We start from the raw sequence: 23,220 nt of genomic DNA, 5'->3' as shown, positions 1-23,220 counted from the left end.
GCGAGAGAGAGAGCGAGCGAGAGAGAGAGAGAGCGAGAGAGCGAGAGAGCGAGCGAGAGAGCGAGCGAGAGTTAGTGGGCAAAAACGGATGAAACTGTATCAATAGTGGAAAGAACAGCATCCACACACCTGTGCATTTCTGACATTAAGACAACAGAGAAACCCCACCCAATAAACACCAGTGCACTCTGAACATCCAATTACACTGACTTACAGCAACACAAGAGAGAACCAATCAATCAGTCTGTTAAACAAACAACAAAATTAAAACCCTAGTTGCGTCTACTATTTTTAGCTACTTCAGTCATTTTCATACACATCAGATGTCGTATCTCGGGCATCGTCTCAAACAAATTGTGTATGCTGAGGAAATCCACAACAAACACCACCTTCAGCACCGCATTGTGGAGGCTCATGACAGCATAAAAAATGTAATAAAATAAAATAAAACAGTGTCCTGTGACTTTTGACTCACCCTGTAGATTTTCAGACTGATAGATTTGATACATTTCATACAATCTGCAGTTCTGAAGTGTTTTAGAAACAAAATATAGAGTGAGGCTGTAAAACAAACTTTAAAAGCTTGTTTTAAAGTATACCTACATTCTTTATTTGTATATTGATTTGGTTTTTTGGCCCTTGGCCCAATATAAACAACTCACTTTATTACACATATCACACACTCTGTAATGTACGTAACTGCTGTATATCCCAAACCATAAACCTTCAGGAAAAGATCCTTTTCTATGTTACTCTAGTCAGAGCTTACATGGACTTTAACTTATTGCCCACAGGAAACTGTTGGCTGTTCTCAGTCCAGCAGTGACACTGAGGTGTTTAAAAACTCCAGCAGCCCTGCTGTGTCTGATCCACTCAGACCAGCACAACAAACACCACCACCAAGTCAGTGTTACTGCAGTACTGAAAATGATCCACCAGCCTGATCTGTGGTGGTCCTGACCATTGATGAATGGAGTAAAAGGTGGGAAAACTAATTTTGCAAACAAAACCAAAACTAAAACAAAGAACAGATGGACTACAGAACTACAAAGTGCACCTATGAAGCAGTAAGACTCTAAATGTATTTAAATGTATTCAAAATCATCGACCTTCATTTTCACAGTGTATCAACACTTGCTTTTGCCACATTAAAGGTTCATTTGCTGGGCTTTTTTTGTATTAAGATACTGGAATACAAATTAATTTCAAAAGGTATCCATCAGTCAAGTGCATTAGACAGTATTTTAGCCATTTTCTAATGTATTTCATGAATACATTTACCTACATTCATTTTTGTATGACACATTTCTAAGTGTAATATTTCCCTGTACATTAAAAATGTATTTTAAATATATATTTGGTTAACATGGCAATATATACTGAATATCTTCCATTTCATTTCAGTCCTCCATGTTTTGCTAGAGAAGGCATTGTGTGGTGAAAAGCTGCAGCACGGCTTTCTGTCTAACACTTACAATATATAGCCTATAACAAAGGGCTGCGCTGCATTGTGCTGCTACAGAATGTTTTGAAGACAGATGACATTTTAGACAGATATGGACACAGACAACACATTACATGAAAAAACACACAAAAAAGATTACAATACAAACACAGTCACTATAGCACATCTTAATGCATTTTCTGGCATTTAAATCATCCAACTTGACTGTCAGTTGGATAGATGGGATTTATCAAGTCTAGTCAGAAACCACATAAGCAAGTCTAAGATTAGTCTAAGATTAATCCACAGTTGCAATGATCTAGGCACACAGTGTGCACAATGCAAGCCTTCCAGCTCCAGCAACACCACTGAAGTAAACTTCAGACACCAAACATGTCTTGGTTGACTGACTGCATTTGGCATTAAAAGGAAATTAAGCAGGTGTGATTTTTCACCAAACTTTTCCTTTAAGAGCATATCACCTCTTTTGTGTGTAAATTGGATCCCAGCGCTGCAAACCAAGCAGCAGGGCTGCTGTTAGTAATTCTCCTATGTGTGTTATGCTTATGCAGCTCGGATTCTGACGTTAGCTTTGACAATCAAACCTGCCACAAGTGCAGTGTTGCTAAATCAGGGGTGATAATCGCTTTACAGCACAGTACAATTTACATAATGTGCCAGGAACCTTTTTTTTTTCCTGGCCAAAGCGAAAATGTTAGCAGTTGCTATGGAACAGAAAGCATCCTTGCGCCTCATTAAAGCAGAGGGTTCAGGAAGGTTGAGTCATTTTCTCACTTCTTGGTGAAAACAATAGCCTTGTATTGAAGGCTGACAAGTGCATTAGCAGGGCCCAAGAAGCCTAAATTGATCCAATAATGACTGCAGCTCATTGATATTTATTAAGCATCGGCAGCGGCTGATGCACCACAACATACTCCCAGCAAACACACCCGCATACAGAGCCCCCCGTCTCTCTCCATACATCTCTGTCCCTCTCTCTTTCCCCAGCTGTCCTGTCCGCCTCTCTCGCTTGGTCTTTGTGTCACTTTCTATCAGTCTATCCCTCCCCTTTTTCACCTCAATATCCATCCATCTTTTTTCTCTCAAGGCCTCAGCATCCGCCATTCATCACAGGAACACTGTGTCCGTGTGTGTGTGTGTGTGTGTATATGTGTGTGTCAAGACTATATCACTGACGAACATGCCAGCACAGGAGTGTGTGTGTGTACGTAGTATAAGAGTGTGTATTTATAGTGCTGTTAAAAACTGTCAGAGGCGATTGTGCTGCGCCCTTTCTACACCAGCATCACTTTTTCCCTCCCTTAATTTCTCTTTCCTCCTCTTCATTCCATCTGCACCACCAGTACACTTCTACCACTCCCTCTCTCCCTCTCTGGGAATGACCGGGACACAGAGGCTCTCGGGCTGTTTACAGCTTTGACCTGCAGTATCTCTATAAAAAGACAAAGAATGATGGAGGAAAGAGGAGAAAGAGTGAGAGTGAGAGAGAGAGGGAGATTTAGAGTGAAAAAAAGGGAGAGAGAGAGAAGGGGAAAGTGTGAGAGAGAGAATGAGACAAGGAGAGAAAAAGAAAGAAAAAGGATGAGAGTGACCAAAAAAGTGAAAAAAGGAAAAAGGAAAGAAAGAGAAAAAAGAGGGAGAGATTTAGAGAGTGAAACAGGAAAAGAAAAAAGGGGGGAGGTGAGAGAGGGAAAGAGAAAAGAAGAAAAAAAGATGGAGAAGGATGGAAAAAAGTGCAAGAAACGAAGGTAAAGAGAAGGAATGAAAAGAAGCGAGAAACGGAGGGGAAAAGGAAAAGAAAGAGGTGGAGCAAGAAAACAGGAAAAGAAATGGGAAAGAAGGATGCAAAGAGTGCAAAAAAGGGAAAGACATGAGGGGAAGAGAAGGAATGAGAAGAAATAAGAAAGGGATAGGAAAAGAATGAAAGAATGAAAGGAAAAACAAAAGCAGGAAAGGAGATGCGAGAGAAAGAAGTGGAGAGAACTTTAATTGAGATCAAAGGAAAGAGAGAGAAGGGGTTAATGAAAGAAGGAAAAGGGAAAGAGAAGGATTGAGAAAGCAGGGGAAAGAGAAAAATCGAAAGAGTGGGACAGAAAGAATGAAGGAGGGAGGGGAAAAGAAGTGAAGTAGTAAAAAGGAGAAACGAGAGAGAGAGAGAGAGAGAGAGAGAGAGAGAGAGAGAGAGAGAGAGAGATAAAGAGAGAGAGAGGTAGAGAGAGAGAGAGAGAGAGAGAGAGAGGTAGAGAGAGAGAGAGAGAGAGAGAGAGAGAGAGAGGTAGATAAAGAGAGAGAGAGAGAGAGGTAGAGAGAGAGGTAGATAGAGAGAGAGAGAGAGAGAGGTAGATAAAGAGAGAGAGAGAGAGGTAGATAAAGAGAGAGAGAGAGGTAGATAAAGAGAGAGAGAGAGGTAGATAAAGAGAGAGAGAGAGAGAGAGAGATAGATAAAGAGAGAGAGAGAGAGAGAGGTAGATAAAGAGAGAGAGAGAGAGAGAGAGAGAGAGAGAGAGAGAGGTAGATAAAGAGAGAGAGAGAGAGAGAGAGAGAGAGAGGTAGAGAGAGAGGTAGATAGAGAGAGAGAGAGAGAGAGAGAGAGAGAGAGGTAGATAAAGAGAGAGAGAGAGGTAGATAAAGAGAGAGAGAGAGAGAGAGAGAGAGAGAGAGAGAGAGATAGATAAAGAGAGAGAGAGAGAGGTAGATAAAGAGAGAGAGAGAGAGGTAGATAAAGAGAGAGAGAGAGAGAGAGAGAGAGAGAGAGAGAGAGAGAGAGAGATAGATAAAGAGAGAGAGAGAGCATAAGATTTTAAACTATGCCTGAATTTGGCTTAATGAACTGTATTTTGCATTGTCTTGTTGGAACGTCTGTCATCTGCTGTGATTGTTCTCCTTTAAGTAAACAGATAAACACATCCAAAGCAGCTCCTTCACATCAATGTATGATACACGTGCATGCAAGCAGTTCTGTTTGACTGCCAGTATATTTAAGCTCATGGTGGACTGTTACTGGTCTCTCCTACACTCCTAATAAACCTGATGGGCTGACTAAATAATCAGGCCTACAGAAGATTAATGTGTGGCTAATGTTTTTCAGTGTGTTTCCTTTCAGTCCTGTTAAACAGAGCAAAACTGCTATTAGAGAATTTAAAGTAAGGTTTGTACTGAAAAAGCTGGAACTCAATTACAAAACCTAGGATGCATTTCAAGAGTAACAAAAGAAGAAGACTGTAAGCCAACACACTTGCTCACTCTCATGTGCGCATGTACACATTCCTTATTAACCAGATGCCAAACATCTTCTCATTTTACTGTGAGTTCTGTACAAAAGCTGGTATTAGTGGCTCCTCTTATTAGTCAGTAAGACTTTGCCTTGCATTTTCGAGCTTTCTCCCTGGGCAGAGATAGTGAAGCATCTCCCTCATTTACAGGCTGGTTTTCCCGGCAAATGTTAAGCCAGATTTTCAAAGCAGAACCCATTACTGGACATGAAATTCAACTCAACACTAAACTTACCTTTGTCAGAAGAAAAGGGGTCTTAAAATTGTGTTACAGTTGGTGTACTGGACTTTAAAAAAATAAATAAATAAATAAATAAATCTTTGGAAAAACCCAACGGATGTATTTTTAAATAGCAGTTCAAGAAAGTACACAACTTTCCCTTCACCACAAATGTAGTTCATCAAGACATCTTTGGTGTCTGAAATATCCTGCATTAGTTTTGCACTTGAGCTGAGGCTAAAATAGCTAACAATGGAATGGAATCTTATACCCCACAAGGTATCTGAACGATTAAACTCGCAGGCTTATTATTTACTACAATTACGTCAATGCAAACTGGATGAGCTATTCTTAGGTTAGAAAAGTGTGTAATCTAACTTTAGGCCCACTTATAGGCACTGGCCTTTTAAGGGGTTAACTGATTAACCATTATCCAACAAATAAAACAACTGTTTGACCAATGATGTTGATTAAAAACATTTAATTTTAATTAACTTCCAATAAACAACAGTTCCTGTTTGAATAGGCAGAAATAACATTAAAGCGAAGGAACATTTTTGAGTTCTTATAAAAAAAAAGCCTGTCCACTGACATCCATCTTAATAATGCCGCCGGCTAGTTATAGTTATACACTCCGGTATTTCTGAATAGGGTGAACCCTAAAAACCTGAAACTGTTTCAAAAACATTCCAGATTACTGATAAAATCTCACAAAAAATTGGTTCAAATAACCCATAAAAAATATATATTTTTGGGGGTCTCTTCCAGCTCCTGCGCATGTGCAGATCTACAAAACTGAGGGGAGCTTTTCCCACGTGCAGCTTAACTGGCAACCCAATTGGCTCATTTTATTGAAGGGCAGGTCAAATATTACAGGGCTTTCCTGTTCCTTTCCAACCTCCTTTGTAACGTTTCTGGCTACTCATGATGGGGAAATAGGCAACAGACCTACTAAAAAAATCAAGTGTGCAGCTAAAAACAGCGGTGACCGGACCACTTTTCATATTATGTAACAACTATATTAGGTTGCACAGACAACTATTTCACACCTGTTCTGTGAGAGAAAGTGGGATGGGCAGTGTGAAGAAATCACACAAAATTAAAAAGGGCATTGGTAAGGCTAGATTATTGTAATGCTTGCTGTCCCAGCAAAAGCCTCAACAAGCTTCAGCTCCTCCAGAACGCTGCAGCCAGAGTCCTCAAAAGAACCAGAAAGTTTGACCATATTAGCCGAGTTTTATCAGCCCTGCACTGGTTACCAGTTGAATTTCGCATTGATTATAAAATTCTATTATTGACCTATAAAGCTCTAAACGGACTTGCCCCTCAGTACCTGAGTGAGCTTCTCTCCTACTATAAACCATCACGCCTACTTAGATCACAAGCTGCTGGCTTACTACTGGTACCTAGAATTAATAAAGCTACATCAGGGGGGAGAGCTTTCTCATACAAAGCCCCCCAGCTCTGGAATAATCTTCCTGTTATTGTTCGGGACTCAGACACAGCCTCAGTCTTCAAGTTTAGGCTAAAAAACTTGTACAGTCAAGCCTTTGGTGATTAGTCTTCCCTGTCAGATCTAGACCTGCTGAAGTCTCTGCTGCTCTGCTATATTGCTATATTGTAATCTGTGGTCAGCCACTCTTTACAGAACTGACTCTGTTTTTCTTTCCTTTCTCTGCCGAGCTGATCAGCTGCCCATCCTGTGCGTCTGATGCCGTTGCCTTTTCTGCCTTGATTGGTGCTGCTGCTCACCAGCCTTCTGGACCGGCTTGACCACCACTGAGCTTCTTCCTTTACAATTTCCCACTTTGTACTATAATACTTCATACTAATAATGTTTGCTATCCGGAGTCGACCGTAGGAGGTTCCCCTTCTGAGTCTTGGTTCCTCTCAAGGTTTCTTCCTCTTTTAGGGAGTTTTTCCTTCCCACCGTCGCCACTGGCTTGCTCATGTGGGCTTGGACCCGGATTTTCTTTTCTTTTCTCTCTGTAAGACTGATTGTCCTGTAAAGCTGCTTTGTGACAACACCTTTTGTAAATAGCGCTATTTAAAAAAATGTTGCTTGCTTGCTTGCTTTGTGTATGGTGATGGCTTTCAGGAACTACTGAGCTACACCAAGTCAAAGCTAGAATCATGGCACTTATTTTCGTTTTAAGTTGGGCTAGTAATGAGTGGTAAATATAACTTAAGAGCTTTAGAACAAAGAGCTTTTAGTAACTGATTACTGTATATTCCAATAATTTAATCAAATTTATAGGTTTTGGTCACGCAATCATGTATATATGTTTCTTGCGTTAAAATTGGTTTCGAGCTATTTACTTCGCAGACACGTTTGACCCCACCTATCAGTACTCTGTTCCACAGTCCAAACGAGCACTTTTGCAATAATCACTAATAAGTGTATATTTTATAATGGTTTTGAGTGGAGATCAGCCATTCAAACTTCAGGATTTTATATAGATAATTTAAAGATTTGCATCCTTCTGCTGGTTAGACTAATCAACCACCCATTATTGGTCAAAATTTGCCTCCCTTAACCCCATTAGTTCTCACGGTGCAAACCACGCCTACATCATCTCAGGCTTGCCTAAGGCCGAGTTGTTCAGTAATCTCAAACAGACTTGCTTATGTGGTTTCTGATACGGTATCTACAAAAAATGGACATCAGGTGTAGTTTTTTTGTGTAATTAAGCTAGATGTGTGTAAAATTTGGAAATTGGAAACTCATCATGTAGTAAATCTTAATGCAAACCTAAACTCTAACTTGAATGCAACTGTTGCCAACGTTCTTTAAAGCTTGTTCAACAACGCAATAATAAACTATTCCTTTCACTGAACTTGGTATGACAAATATTTGGTATGCATTATGCGCATCTATTAAATCAAATGCTAACCAAACCAGCAAGATTCAACCTGATCGATGACTTGGTAACTAACTCGAGTGAGACACTGGCCATGTGTGCAGACAAGCATAAATACCATTGTATGGTTCAGTAGTGTTTCTCATAGCCTTGAAACTGTTTCCTAACAAGAAACAAGCAAGGAAGGAAGCTCACAGCTCAACATTAAAAAAGCTCTCCATGCATTCGCTCGTGCTTGTCAAAAACCGACTAACAAGAAGTGATGTTTCCCAAGATCCGAACAAGTGCGTCGTTATTTCACTGTCGCTCCGTGAAAGAGGAGAGAGGTCATTTATGTTCCCCACTTTAAGGGGACGGCTTGCATTTTTACTGTGATTCATCGTTTTTTGTCTTTTTTTCTTTTGTTTGTTTCTGAAATAGATAGAAATAACTGCTTTACCTTTATCCACGGACAGAAAGCCTTCTGTACACTAACTGTCAGCTAGACTTTTATGTTCACAAAGCTGATTTCTTTTATTCCAGAAAACGCTTCAAAACTCTTTCAACCAACAACCAAGACCAAATATAAAGAGACAAAACAGAAAGGGCAGAAAATCTGGGTAAATACTGCACTGCAACAGTCCAGGAACAAATAACATGAGCACAGCCAGGTTTATTTGTAGAATCTTTTTTTTTTTTGGAGTTTTTGTTTTCATACAGAAAGCCTGGGTTTAAATACACAAGTGCTACAAGGAGGAGAAATTCTCAAATAAACATTAAAAGAAATAAACCCTTATATTTACACACTCCCCTGTTTTCAACCCTTTTCTGTCAATCCATCCTATGATGTGTTCTCTGAAAGACAAACAGGGAGTCAGTTTGCTTCTATGTTCTGGTATTGTTCAATCAGACGGTCACAGGTCATAGACTAGCGCAAAGAGTCCTGTAGAAGAGTCATTTTCTCCAGGGTCATCCTGGACTTGTGCGAAGTCAAGAGGGGGAAAAAACGTTATCAAAAAGAGACAGGACCTACTGGATCATCTCAAGAAAATGCTGATGGTCATCATAAGGAGACAAGCTTGCTATTTAAAAGCTCTGCAGTCCTCCACCAATAATTATTGTTTTTTGCTCAAGTCCTTTCACCTGGAACTGACAGAAATCCATTCATCTGCCACGAGAAAGGTATACAAAAGACACACACAGTGAAGGACAGTCCATCGCAGGTGGACAGTGGGTAAAAGGTCGGAGTCCATAGATAGAGAAGACCATCAACACAGCACGTGTCCTGTATCTCTGTGTGTCTGTGCGCGCGTATTATATATATATATATATATATATATATATATATATATATATATATATATATATATATATATATATATATATATATATATATAATATATATATATAAACAGTTGCATCAAACAGCATCAATCCATTTCTTTTCTTGCTCATTTGTCTGTCCATGTCCCTGTCATCCAATCCCCCTGACCACTGTCACCAGGAACTTTGCAGAAATCTATCTTATCCTGGCTTAGCTGGGCAAGTAGGGCAAGGTACTGAGGAGAGGACAACCCCCACCCAGCTACAGCTTTCACATTGCCACCGTGGACAAGCTCTTTGCTGGGGGTAAGAGCCAAAAGTTCCTCCTGGCCCTCTTTTGGGGTCTTTGGGGATTTGGGTTGTTAATGAGAGGGTTGGCTGGTATATGGACGAAGAGGGACACTACAGGACACTTACTTCGGAGTTAAGGGTTGGCTAGATTCCCTACTTTGGGGTATATTTAGAGGTTAAGGTTAAATTTAAGAATGTCACCTCCAAGTGGGCAGTCCTGTGGGGGTTGGTTAGAAAGGAAGGCTAAGGGGAGGTGGGCACTATGACTGTTTGAGACGTTTGCGAGGTGGGCCCAGGAAGGGGCACTGAGCAGACGCGAGCGAGCGATATGCCTCGGCCACCAGATGAGGGTGAGACGCCACCATAGACTTCCATCCTGATGTCTCCATCACATCTGATGCATGGCTGAGAGTCACAGAGAGAGAGAGAGAGAGAGAGAGAGAGAGAGAGAGAGAGAGAGAGAGAGAGAGAGAGAGAGAGAGAGAGAGAGAGAGATTTCAATTATACTACAATGTTACATTACAATTGTGTTCAATGACCAATAAACCAATAAAGTAGTACCAGTTAAAAATTTAGAAGTACAGAAAACCATTCCTCTCCATGGATCACCACTTTATCATGGTGGAGGGGTTTGCATGCTTGAATGATCCTATGAGCTATGTTGTCTGGAGCAAAAGCTCCTGGTAGGGTCTCCCATGGCAAACTGGTCCTAGGTGACAGGTCAGACAAAGTGTGATCCAAAATTCCCCCTATGAAAATAAATAAAAAGCAGGACTTGTGTACCCTGCCTGGAACAGGGTTACCGGGGCCCCACCCTGGAGCCAGGCCTGGGGGAGGGGCTCGCCAGCAAGCGTCTGGTGGCCGGGCACTTGCTCATGGTGCCCGGCAGGGCCCAGCCCGAAGGGGTTACATGAGTCCCCCCTCCCATTGACCCACCAGCAATGGGAAGGGCAGTAGTAGGGGTTCGGTGCTTTGTGGATCGGGCAGTGTCCAAAGGCGTGGGCCTTGGCGTTCTGATCCTCGGTTGCTGAAACTGGCTTTTGGAACTTGGAATGTTACCTCACGGAACCTGAGTTGGTGCGCGAGGTTGAGAGATACTGGCTAGATATGGTGGGTCTCACCTCAACACACAGCTTGGGCTCTGGATCCAATCTCCTTGAGAGGGGCTGGACTTTATTCTTTTCCTGAGTTGCCCATGGTGAGAGGCGGCGGGCAGGTGTGGGCTTTCTCATAGCGCCTCGACTCGGCGCCTGTATGTTGGGGTTTTCTCCGGTGGACGAGAGGGTAGCTTCCCTACGCCTTCGGGTTGGGGAATGGGTCCTGACTGCTGTCTGTGCTTATGCACCGAACACCAGTTCAGAGTACACAGCCTTCTTAGAGTCCTTGGGAAGGATGCTTGAAAGTGCTCCTCCTGGAGACTCTATTGTCCTACTGGGGGACTTCAACGCTCCCATGGGCAATGACAGTGTGACCTGGAGGGGTGTGATTGGGAGGAATGGCCTCTCTGATCTGAACCCGAGTGGTGTTCAGTTTTTGGACTTCTGTGCAAACCACAGTTTGTCCATCACAAACACCATGTTTGAACACAAGTATGTCCATAAGAGCACATGGCACCAGGACACCCTAGGCCGCAGCTGAATGATTGACTTTGTAGTCGTGTCATCGGACTTGCGGCCATGTGTTTTGGACAATCGGGTAAAGAGAGGAGCTGAGCTGTCAACTGATCACCACCTGGTGGTGAGTTGGATCAGGTGGTGGGGGAAGATGCCGGTCAGACCAGGCAAACCAAAACCTATAGTGAAGGTTTGCTGGGAATGTCTGGCAGAAGAACCTGTCAGATTGATCTTCAACTCACACCTCTGTCAGAACTTTGACCAGATATCGGGGGAGGTGAGGGACATTGACTCAGAATGGGCCATGTTCCGCTCCTCCATTGTTGAAGTGGCTGACTGTAGCTGTGGCCGCAAGGTAGTTGGTGCCTGTTGGGGCGGTAATCCTCGAACCCGGTGGTGGACACCCCAGGTGAGAGACGCCATCAAGCTGAAGGAGGAGTCCTATCGGGCATGGTTGACCTGTGGGACATCAGAGGTAGCTGACAGGTATCGACAGGCCAAGCGATCTGCGGCTTCAGTCGTCGCCAAGGCAAAAACCCGGGTGTGGGAGGAGTTTGGTGAGGACTTGGAAAGTGACCAAGTCGGCTCCAAAAAGATTCTGGCAAACCGTCAGGCGACTCAGAAGGGGAAAGCAGTGCGCCACCAGCACTGTATATAGTGGAGATGGTGTGCTGCTGACTTCGACTGAAGACATCATTGGACGGTGGAAGGAATACTTTGAGGACCTTCACAATCCCACCGACATGTTCTCCAGTGAGGAGGCAGAGTTTGGAGACACAGGAATAGGCTCGTCCATTATTGAGGTCGAAGTCATTAAGGTAGTTAAAAAGTTCCTTGGTGGCAAGGCTCCAGGGGTGGATATTCTGTGGGAGGTGCTTCGGGAGTACGGGGTACATGGCTCATTGCTACAAGCCACTCAGGCCCTGTACAAACAAAGCAGGAGCTTGGTTCGCATGGCCAGCAGTAAGTCAGACTCGTTCCCAGTAAGAGTTGGACTCAGTCAGGGCTGCCCTTCGTCACTGATTCAATTCATAATTTTTATGGATAGAATTTCTAGGCGCAGTCAGGGGACGGAGGGTGTCCGGTTTGGTGACCTCAAGGTCACATCACTGCTGTTTGCAGATGATGTTGTCCTATTGGGGACATCAGGCCGTGAATTTCAGCTTTCGCTGGATCGGTTTGCAGCAGAGTGTGAAGCGGCCGGGATGAGAATCAGTACCTCTAAATCCGAGACCATGGTTCTCAGGCGGAAAAGGGTGGAGAGCCCTCTCTGGGTCAGGGATAAGCTCTTGCCTCAAGTGGAGTTTACGTATCTCGGGGTCTTGTTCACGAGTGATGGTACAAGGAAGAGGGAGATTGACAGGCGGATTGGTGCTGGGTCAGCAGTGATGCGAGCTCTTTACCGGTCTGTTGTGGTAAAGAAAGAGCTGAGCCACAAGGCAAAGCTCTCGATTTACTTGTCGATCTACGTCCCCACCCTCACCTATGGTCATGAGCTTTGGGTAATGACTGAAAGAATAAGATCGCGAATACAAGCAGCCGAAATGAGTTTCCTCCGTAGGGTGTCTGGACTCTCCCTTAGAGATAGGGTGAGAAGTTCGGTCAACCAGGAGGGACCTGGTTAGAGTAGAGTAGAGCCGCTGCTTCTTTATGTCGAGAGGAGCCAGTTGAGGTGGTTCGGGCATCTGGTTAGGATGCCTCCTGGACGCCTCCCTGTGAGGTGTCACAGGCAAGTCCATCTGGGAGGAGACCCCGGGGAAGCCCCAGGACACACTGGCATGACTATATTGTCCAGCTGGCCTGGGAGCGCCTCAGAATCCCCCCGGAGAGCTAGTGGAAGTGGCTGGGGAAAGGGAGGTCTGGGCCTCATTGCTTAGGATGCTGCCCCCGCGAGCCGAACCCCGGAGAAGCGGAAGATGATGGATGGATGGATGGATGGATGGATGGATGGATGGATGGATGGATGGATGGATGGATGGATGGATGGATGGATGGATGGAAAACCATTTTTGGTGTTCTGTCCATCCACTCTCTCAAAGAGAGATTATGTGCAGGCATTATGTGCAGGTTATTCATTACATGTTAAATGAAACACCTAAAAATACATTTTGCTAATTTTATAATACCGAAATGTACCCTGTATAAGTTTGTTACTGTATATGAAATAACAAATATTGCTAATATGGAAGCGACTTTAAACCTAAATCTAATCTAATCTTCCAATGTTCTTATCACTTCCTCTGCCTGCCAGCCTGAGGGGTCTACACTGCACTTCACATACACCAACCAATGGCCTTTAATGACATTTACCCTCTGTCTGAGCGAGTGTGTGTGTCCTCCAGCTCACCTCACCACACTGCTGCCCCCGAACTCTTGACATTAATTGGAGTATGAAATCAGGGCTGGCAGGCTGCTAGCCCCTGCTTTCTCATCTGAGAAACAGCTAGTGCTATGCCAAAGATACTAAAGGTCAATGCATGGTCACTGCACTGACCAGTTAAAACATACTCCCTTGTTTTTTATTTTAACATCTGAAAAACATCTAAACATCTGAAAGGCATGCCATGGTAAGGTATGCTATGATAGCAAAAACAGTGCAAACGGTTCAGTTTATAACTGTGCCATGTTTACCAATACATGCTGGCAAAGTTGTGGCTATCTCGTAGTTGTTGTTTTGTCTGCTTATTGCCATGCTTTGTGCTACATCTGGGCAGGATCCTGTAGAAGGCTGTAAGCAGTATGGCTCAGCTCAGCATGCTCCAGTCTAACCCTCCAGCAGTCCCTCAGCAGATCAATAGCTCCACTATTACTCTGCATGGAGCCCCACACTGCTCCAGAGAGAGGGAGCCGCTCGTAAACAAACAAAAGGAGAAACAGTGAATGCGAATATAAAGGTGAATGCCAATCGTTTTAGAAGATGGGGCCAGTTTGGTGGCAAAAAGGAAAAGTGGCTTGTGTTGGGTGGATACATGTGCTTGCTTTTTGTCTAAAAGTGTGCGTTTCTAAGCTGACAGAACTTAAGGTGGAACACGTGGTGTGTGTGATCATGTGTGAGTGAGCCTGTGTGTATTTTCTGCCATTGTGGTTTATTGATTTCTCAGTGTGGCTTGTGTTGTTATTGTTGTGGTTGTTGAGCAGGGAGTGGGCAAGCAAGAGTGGTAAAACAAGAGAAAAAGACAGAGAAAAAAAAAAGACAGAGAGAGAGGGGGGGGGGGGGGGGGGGGGGGGGCACAGAGCAATACAGTACCACACAAACTGAACTCAAAATTATACTTCTCAATAAAGCCTGTCGAGCACTGGGCAGGTGCACAAAACTAGCCTAATTTTATTTAAACTTATGATTCCATTATTAACCAATGGTGTGGCATGGTTTAAAGACTGGCATGCATCATTTGGACTAGAACTGACCAAAATATCATTTTTGTTAGTGTGATAAATAAATATCAAAATTTACCCATTTTTAGACTGCATAAATAGCTTGCTTCATCAAAACACTTAGACAGACACCCATCTGGAACTGCAACTGGTCAGGATGCCACAGTAACAAACCTAATGACTGGTTATTGAGATTATGTGCATATCGCAGCCTTATATGACATCAGTAAAGCGAAGAGCAATATTGTGATACTGTTAAACTAATGATACATTTTGAAGGTCTAGGATCTCCTATGATAAATTCTGTAGTTATAAGAGTGAGGAAGTGTGGGCTCTCAAGGCGACCCACAAGGTTTAAGGGTTAACATATTGCGAGAAGGCTAGAGAGAGAAAGGCAAGAAGAGGAAAAAAGGCCTAGTAAGTGTTACTTGAACGGAACAGGCCTTTGATGTATAGCTTTAAACAGGTGGAAAGTTCATGGAGTGCATAACAAAGTCAGTAAAGAAGTAACATTGTGTTCTGTTAAACTTGTGTGATATTTTGCTTCTCCTTGACTTGAGAGGTCTTAGACAGAAGACAACAAGTGCACATCTTTAGAAACAAGTACAGTGAAATGGCCCAGTGACAAATATTAGTATGTTGTGACTGTGAGGACAGATATTTACAGCCCTATTACCTACCTCCTAACACTGAGCAGTGGAAAATGGTTAAAAAAGATGCCTCCCTTTAGAATGATGTCAATTTACTCATGTGTGTTTACGTTTAAGTGCAGCATAACCAACAAAAAAGAAAATCTTGTAAAATAAGGAGGGACATCTTACCCTTTGGGTCTTCTTCCCTTGAATTATCCTTATAATAAGGATATTATATAGATATATAATAAGGATATAATAAGGGGGCAGTCGTGGGCTGGAGGTTAGGGATCTGGCCCCGTGACCGGAAGGTTGCCGGTTCGATCCCCAGGGCCGACAGTCCATGACTGAGGTGTCCTTGAGCAAGACACCTAATCCCCAACTGCTCCCCGGGCGCCATGGATAGGGCTGCCCACTGCTCCGGGCAAGTGTGCTCACTGCCCCCTAGTGTGTGTGTTCACTAGTGTGTATGTGGTGTTTCACTTCACGGATGGGTTAAATGCGGAGGTGGAATTTCCCCGGTTGTGGGATCAAAAAAATAAAAAAGTATCACTTAAAAAGTATCACTTATAGTTACATTTTTAACCAGGATTTATTGATCTCTCCTTGGAAGCATGCGTAGGGAGGGTGTATTTAGATTAAAATGGTTAAAGTTCAGTCACTCACTAGTTGATGAAGTCAACAGCCTGTGTTTTGAGCTGGTCAGCGCTATGCAGGTCGGCTAGAATAAGGATCTCCGCTGCATTCTCCACGGACAAGCTCGTACACAGTGCATCTTCACACATCACTTTCAGACGCTCCAGAGCATACTGCACCAGAGAGAGAGAGAGAGAGAGAGAGAGAGAGAGAGAGAGAGAGAGAGAGAGAGAGAGAGAGAGAGAGAGAGAGAGAGAGAGAGAGAGAGAGAGAGATATTGTCAAACCATGTATAAATCATGATCTCAAGCTTTCATTACAGCCACACTACTTTCTTCACTTTAAGAAGTTACCGCATTGTTCTCTCTGTATTTACTATGTTTACTGTTTATAGCTATAATGTAACTTGTAAGACACAAAGAGAGGGACAAGAAACATTCAGAGAAACTTCAAACTAAAAGCATCCTTTTTCCTCCGAGACTCAGCATGTCCTTTAAATGCCATCAAAAACATGTAGGCACATCTGGACACACCAAAGCAGAAAACAAAAACACCCACAAGATACAGAAAAAGTGTGAGGGGCTTCAGAGTGTTACACAACAAGAGAGTGCATCATGCTCACATGGGGTGGGGGGGGGGGGGGTGCATGCAGACAGAGGTCATCTAAGAAATAAGCACATCCGACAGCAATGGAGAAGATAGAGTGGCACTGGGTGGTCTTGGAGATAAAGCCAGGCCCTAACACATGCACACTTGTTCGCTCTCAAATAAAAGAATATACAAAAGCCACATAAGCTACATTATGAGAAGTCCTATGAATAGCCTCCCATTATAAAGCAGGATAAGGCTGTAGACTGTCACAAAGCACAAGAGACTGAGAGGTGTGGGAGAGTGTAATTAGGAGATGAAATGAGTGAGGCGACAATGAAGTGAAAACCTTGAGCAAAACAAGTAAGAGTCCGAAAGAGATGTTTAATGAGCGCAGCTTAAAATACTCCTTATCCTTTATATGAAAAGGGGGGTATATGATGTAGGTGTGCATGTTAGGGGCCAATATGAACATTTATTGATGGATGCAGGTTACGGCCTGACTGATACGAAAATGCTGTGGATGAACGATTTTAATGTACTAAAACTTTTGTCAGCTGAAAACATCTGCTGATGTAATTTTATATTTTTATTCAGATTAGTGATTTGCTGAATGCTATGGTTGTCAGTTCTCGGTTGCTATTCTATGTGAACTCAGGTAAACAGAAGAAACTTTATAACAAACTAATTGTAAATACTGTAGAATGGGGGTGCAGCTACACAGAATCCTTTGTGGTTTGGGTTTCACAGAATTACTTCCTATTCTACTTATCCGTTTCCTTTTCGTATTATAACATGTTTTTCTCATGCTGAAGGTTAAGTTTGTATTTATTTGTTATTTTTAACCATGATTGTGTTTTGTTTTCACATTCAAAAGTTGCCATAATTTATGGAGACAAAAAAGTGACATATTGGGGGTTTTCTGGTGGCGCAACCATTTAAGACTGGTCATCAGGAGATCATGTGTCTGGATCCCAAAAGCCAATAATAGTTGCTAATTAGCACATTAATGGGGATATTATCGCTAATACTAATAAAACTGTGGGTTGTCAATACTATAAAGATTTTAAGGAGCTAAGGAGTTTAAGAAGTTCATTAACAAGTTCTAAAAAAAATGTAAAAAAAATAAAAAATTAAAAAATAATACTAAAAATAGGCAAATTAGGCAAAATTACATGGCCAAAACAGACTTTTACGATTTGGTTTTTGTAACTAATCATCAATTATCATAATAGAAAGATTTTTATTCTAACATGTTTTTTGTCAGGCTAAACATTTGATTTGGATGCATTTCAGATGTTTATTTTCACCACAATGTTTTGTGAAAACAAGCAACTACATATTGGCGATTTCATGTCAAAAGTACACACCCTGTTAAATTCATGAGACCTCATAATTGGATGATGTTATAGATCAAGATATTGGTCAGACCCTAGTGTACGTGTGTGTGTTTGTGTATTGTTCACCTTATCAGCAGCAGCAAGTAAATCGTCTGCCATTTTGTCCAGGTTGGGCGCTTTGCCAGTATAGATGAAGCACATCATCTCCTTGAACACTTCTGGCTCCACATCATTAATCTCCACTCGATTCTGCGCAGCATGACATGAACATGCGTTAATATCTTAATAGCACATTCAACAGGACAATACAGACACTTCGGCCTTCTAGAAACATCTCTACTGCCTTCCACTGATACCATCAAAATGTATTACACAATAGCTTCAAAACCACTTCATAGCATCCAAACCTGTACTCTTTCACACACACACAGACACTCAAACAAAAGACTGCAATGATTATTTTGTTTCAAGAATATCAGTGTGGCAGCAGTTCAGACAGCGTAAGTATTAATTGTGACAAAGGACTCAGACTCGTTGGGTCTAATACAAGACCTAAAAGTGAGCTTACTGACAGTTCTTTAATGCAATGTGATGAGGAAACCAGACTATAAAACTGCCTGAACTAAGAAACGCATTCTTTTACATCTCACTTTAGTTCAGAATTAAAGTGAGATGTAAAAGAATGTGTTTCTTAGTTCAGGCAGTTTTATATTGTTACATTGTTGTTTTAATCTGGATTTGGCACCCATTGAGCTTGCATTCTATTGCAATGCTATTCCATAGTTTACAAGACACGTAAGAAAATGAAATTCTGTCTGAAATCAACTTTATCCTGAACCTGAATGCAGCCTGACAAAGTTCTGACTGGACCTGAATCTAATCCCACAAATATCTGTCTAAAACTGACTCTAATCCAACAAAATTCGGACTGAACTCATGTATCCTCACAAAATGTGTATGAATTTGAATGTAACCTGTCAAAATTTAGTTGCTGAATATTTCTTAAAAAAAAAAAAAAATTAATGGGTGAGCGCTACATAATGTGTTGTTCCCATACTAGCCTTAAGGACTTTACTGGATGTCACTGCCAAACCACAAGTGACACCACCATGCCAGACAAGTGAAAGTGGGAGAAATCTGAACATGTAATTTCAATCTGACCGAAGGGTGAATGTGAATCTGTGAGAAAAAACATTCAACCACAATCTGAATTAACAAGAAAAGTCAGCTCCTCTCAGGTTTAGAGAAATATGTTGTACCCTGTGCCTATAGACAAACAGCTCTCTAAACAGCAAACACACACACTCACTACACAGACACTCTCTGACCAGCCCAGCCCTGGATTTGCAACCTACTATGGCATCACACACCAGCCAACACAACATTGTAGACCACAGGTCTTCTAAATGAAGAATGGAACACCAGGGTCCCAGCAATCAAATCTACGCACACAGTATTTAAACTATTCATGTCTTTTTTTACAAAAAAAGTCTTCACTATACTGGGACATAATTCACTCACTGAGATGTAAACAAAGTCTGATGCGAAATGGTGCACTGTAGATAGGGGTGGGCAATATGGCAAAACATCGTTATACTTCAAAACGTTCTCATGATAAATTTTAGTCACACTCAGAGGTTGATGATATGGTATATGGTTGATTGTATTTCAAATCATTTTCATGTTACATTTTTTCAAACATCTGATCATTTGGAATAAAGAAAAAGGAACCAATAGTGCTACATTTAACCGTAAACACAATTGATTTTTACTCAATATTTCACATACTATGTTGTACAGTTAAACGTTGCTAATTTTATCTATTTACAATAAAACATGCAGTTGGTAGCATTCAAGTACCGACACCATTCATATGTTTTGAAAAGCTTGATGTACTTGCATTGTGATAATGATTTATTGTTATACTGCCCAGCCTTAACTGCAGAGAAATTTAAGGACAGATTTCTTTACAATGGTGACAGTAACCAGGGTCATGTCATCAATTACAGTATTGTTATTTACTTTTCAGAACAACCAATGAACCTACACATGTCTTCTGAGTTTTATATGTAGTGATGATAATGATAAAATAAAGGTAATTCTGTATTAGGGAATATTTTGCCTAACAAAAGTACTTAAGTGATCCTTATTTGTTCCACAACGGGGAAATTTAACCTCTGCATTTGACCCATCCGTGCAGTGAAACATCACATACACACTAGTGAACACACACACACTAGGGGGCAGTGAGCACACCTGCCCAGAGCAGAGGGCAGCCCTATCCATGGTGCCCGGGGTGCAGCTGGGGGTTATTATGTGCCTTGCTCAAGGGTACTTCAGTCATGACTGTCAGCTCTAGGGATCGAACCAGTGACGTTCCAGGCACAAGGCTGGTTTCCTAACCTCCAGCCCCTGAATGCCTCATGTAATATAGTTCAAAAATATATTTTGGGCCAAAGGCTGATCTTAAATCAATTATAAAACAACATCTCAGACACCAGGCAACACACGCATAACCATTTTGTGCAGTAACTTTCTGTAAGGGAGTTTCTACAGGCACTGAGCTCTTTGGGAATCTGGTTCCCATCACCACCACTGTGAAAAATTATCAGGAATTATCTAGAATTCTCTATGAAGTTCCTCTAGAACAGCAGATATCACATCAAACCACCCTGAATGACACCGTTTACATCTTAACAATTACAGGGATATTCTAAAAAATTGGTGGAATTCCTCTTTAATCCTACATGTTCTCTCTCTCGATCCCTCTCTCTAGCCTCAGGCCACCATACCGAGCGCTCTTTATCGGTTGCTGTTGCCGTAACAGCAACCTAACACCTTTCTCCCGCTCCGCCAGTGAACCAATTACAACTCGGCTTTATCGTATTCACAGAAACCCAAACAGCCTGACCCAGGTCACTCCAGCTAAAATAGCTGTTTGACGCATTTTAACGCACACATGCACACCTCTCTCTACAAAAACTGTGGATAAGCAAAAGGCAAGAATAAAAAACAAGTATATGAAACCCACAAATCTAAATCAAACTCACTCACTCACTCACTAAACAATGACAAGGTCAAAGTATGGCTTTACTTGCAAATTCATAAATCAAGTCATTTATCAACACCCACGACAAAGAGAGGCATTCAGTTTAAGTGCATGGTTACACATATACCCCAAACCAGTCCTTAAACATGGCTTTATGAGCCCATCCGTCTCTGCTATAGACCACTTTCTTCACCTCTCTCCTTTTAGTTCATCCCCACATCTCTCTCAATGATCAGGATGATCACTTAAATAGCAATAGCATTTCTCCATTGTTTTATTCATCTTTCATCACTGAATGATTCATTATTTGCCTATTTGTGCTGGCTCTGTGGCCTTCAAGCGTAACAACCCAAAAAATTCTATACAATATGGTGCAAGAGTCAGTGACCACCCTTCCTTTAATTTCCAGTCAAAAAACACTCAAAGCAAGTTATTCATTTTTCAGAGCCAGGAAAAAGGCTTAAAATATGTTTAAGATCACACAGAATCCTAAAGAACCAAATATAATATCACATTTTTCAGTATTTAGTGTTTCCACTCTTTACCTTTATTACAGCTTTCATTCTTTTCAGGAGACACGCTTTCAGTTTTTCCAAAGATATCTGCACTGATACTTTTCCATTCCTCCATGTTCAGTATTAGAACACAGAACATCAGCAGCTTCTATTTCTTGTTCTCAGTAAGGGGTTCCTGACAGCTACACGGTATTTGAGACCCAAAGCATCGCGTCTTCTCCCAGTGGACAGATGGATAGAAACACCTGTTGATTTTTTCAGATCTGAAGCAAGAGTGAAAATTTATCTGATGGTGAGAGTTTTGGTGTAACAGACCCTGCATGGTTGTTAAGAGTCCCATTTTCTACTTACTGTTTATAATCCGTTAAACTCCAGTTTTGAAAACTCCTGGTTTTTCACTTATTTTCCTTTGGCTTTCCACTTCCTCATGGATTTTCTTGTATCTAACCGAAAAAACTTAATGCTTGTAATTGACAGTCATTTTGACTAGAAAGTAAATAAAATAATTGTGGTCTCTGACATTTGCTTAGCACTGTATATGAAATAAATATAAATATTTTAATTTATAATATACATTGATCGGCCACATTAGTAAGAATCCTTCTATCTACATTTACTGTTCCTTTTATCAGCTCCATTTACCATATAGGTGCACTATGTAGTTCTGCAATTACAGACTGTGTGAGAAAGTGCTCAAAAGCATGTCATTCATTTATATACACTGCTCAAAAAAATAAAGGGAACACTCAAATAACACATCCTAGATCTGAATGAATGAAATTCTCATTGAATACTTTGTTCTGTACAAAGTTGAATGTGCTGACAACAAAATCACAAAAAAATCATCAATGGAAATCAAATTTATTAACCAATGGAGGCCTGGATTTGGAGACAAAATTAAAGTGGAAAAACACACTACAGGCTGATCCAACTTTGATGTAATGTCCTTAAAACAAGTCAAAATGAGGCTCAGTATTGTGTGTGGCCTCCATGTGCCTGTATGACCTCCCTACAACGCTTGGGCATGCTCCTGATGAGGTGGCGGATGGTCTCCTGAGGGATCTCCTCCCAGACCTGGACTAAAGCATCCGCCAACTCCTGGACAGTCTGTGGTGCAATGTGCCATTGGTGAATAGAGCGAGACATGATGTCCCAGATGTGCTCAGTTGGATTCAGGTCTGGGGAACGGGCGGGCCAGTCCATAGCTTCAATGCCTTCATCTTGCAGGAACTGCTGACACACTCCAGCCACATGAGGTCTAGCATTGTCCTGCATTAGGAGGAACCCAGGGCCAACCGCACCAGCATATGCTCTCACAAGGGGTCTGAGGATCTCATCTCGGTACCTAATGGCAGTCAGGCTACCTCTAGCGAGCACATGGAGGGCTGTGCGGCCCTCCAAAGAAATGCCACCCCACACCATTACTGACCCACTACCAAACCGGTCATGCTGAAGGATGTTGGCAGCAGATCGCTCTCCATGGCGTCTCCAGACTCTGTCACGTCCGTCACATGTGCTCAGTGTGAACCTGCTTTCATCTGTGAAGAGCACAGGGCGCCAGTGGCGAATTTGCCAATCCTGGTGTTCTCTGGCAAATGCCAAGCGTCCTGCATGGTGTTGGGCTGTGAGCACAACCCCCATCTGTGGATGTCGGGCCCTCATACCATCCTCATGGAGTCAGTTTCTAACCGTTTGTGCAGACACATGCACATTTGTGGCCTGCTGGAGGTCATTTTGGAGGGCTCTCGCAGTGCTCATCCTGTTCCTCCTTGCACAAAGGCGGAGGTAGCGGTCCTGCTGCTGGGTTGTTGCCCTCCTACAGCCTCCTCCACGTCTCCTGGTGTACTAGACTGTCGCCTGGTAGTGCCTCCAGCCTCTGGACACTACGCTGACAGACACAGCAAACCTTCTTGCCACAGCTCGCATTGATGTGCCATCCTGGATGAGCTGCACTACCTGAGCCACTTGTGTGGGTTGTAGAGTCCATCTCATGCTACCACGAGTGTGAAAGCACCACCAACATTCAAAAGTGACCAAAACATCAGCCAGAAAGCAGAAAGGT

At 42.3% G+C, this 23,220-nt stretch overlaps 1 protein-coding gene across 4 annotated transcripts in view; it reads right to left on the bottom strand.

Moving 5' to 3' along the window:
- Positions 1–9,193: 9,193 nt before the first annotated feature.
- Positions 9,194–23,220, bottom strand: part of LOC108412142 (speckle type BTB/POZ protein) — a 112,932-nt gene continuing 98,905 nt past the window's right edge. For 3 of the 4 annotated variants that reach the window (XM_037544824.1, XM_037544826.1, XM_037544825.1), the window contains exons 9-11: positions 17,721–17,843; positions 15,698–15,840; positions 9,672–9,816 (exon numbers count right to left, since the gene is read on the bottom strand). In XM_037544824.1, the coding sequence (XP_037400721.1) occupies positions 9,672–9,816; positions 15,698–15,840; positions 17,721–17,843 (411 nt within the window). Of the gene's footprint in view, positions 9,817–15,697; positions 15,841–17,720; positions 17,844–23,220 lie in introns of all 4 variants that reach the window. The other variant, XM_037544827.1, reaches the window with a different exon arrangement.

This window comes from Pygocentrus nattereri, chromosome 14 (genome assembly GCF_015220715.1).
Source record: "Pygocentrus nattereri isolate fPygNat1 chromosome 14, fPygNat1.pri, whole genome shotgun sequence".
In the NCBI taxonomy this organism is placed as follows: Eukaryota; Metazoa; Chordata; class Actinopteri; order Characiformes; family Serrasalmidae; genus Pygocentrus; species Pygocentrus nattereri.
Note: the sequence above shows the minus strand (reverse complement) of the source record. Positions and strands in the feature narration are given on the sequence as shown.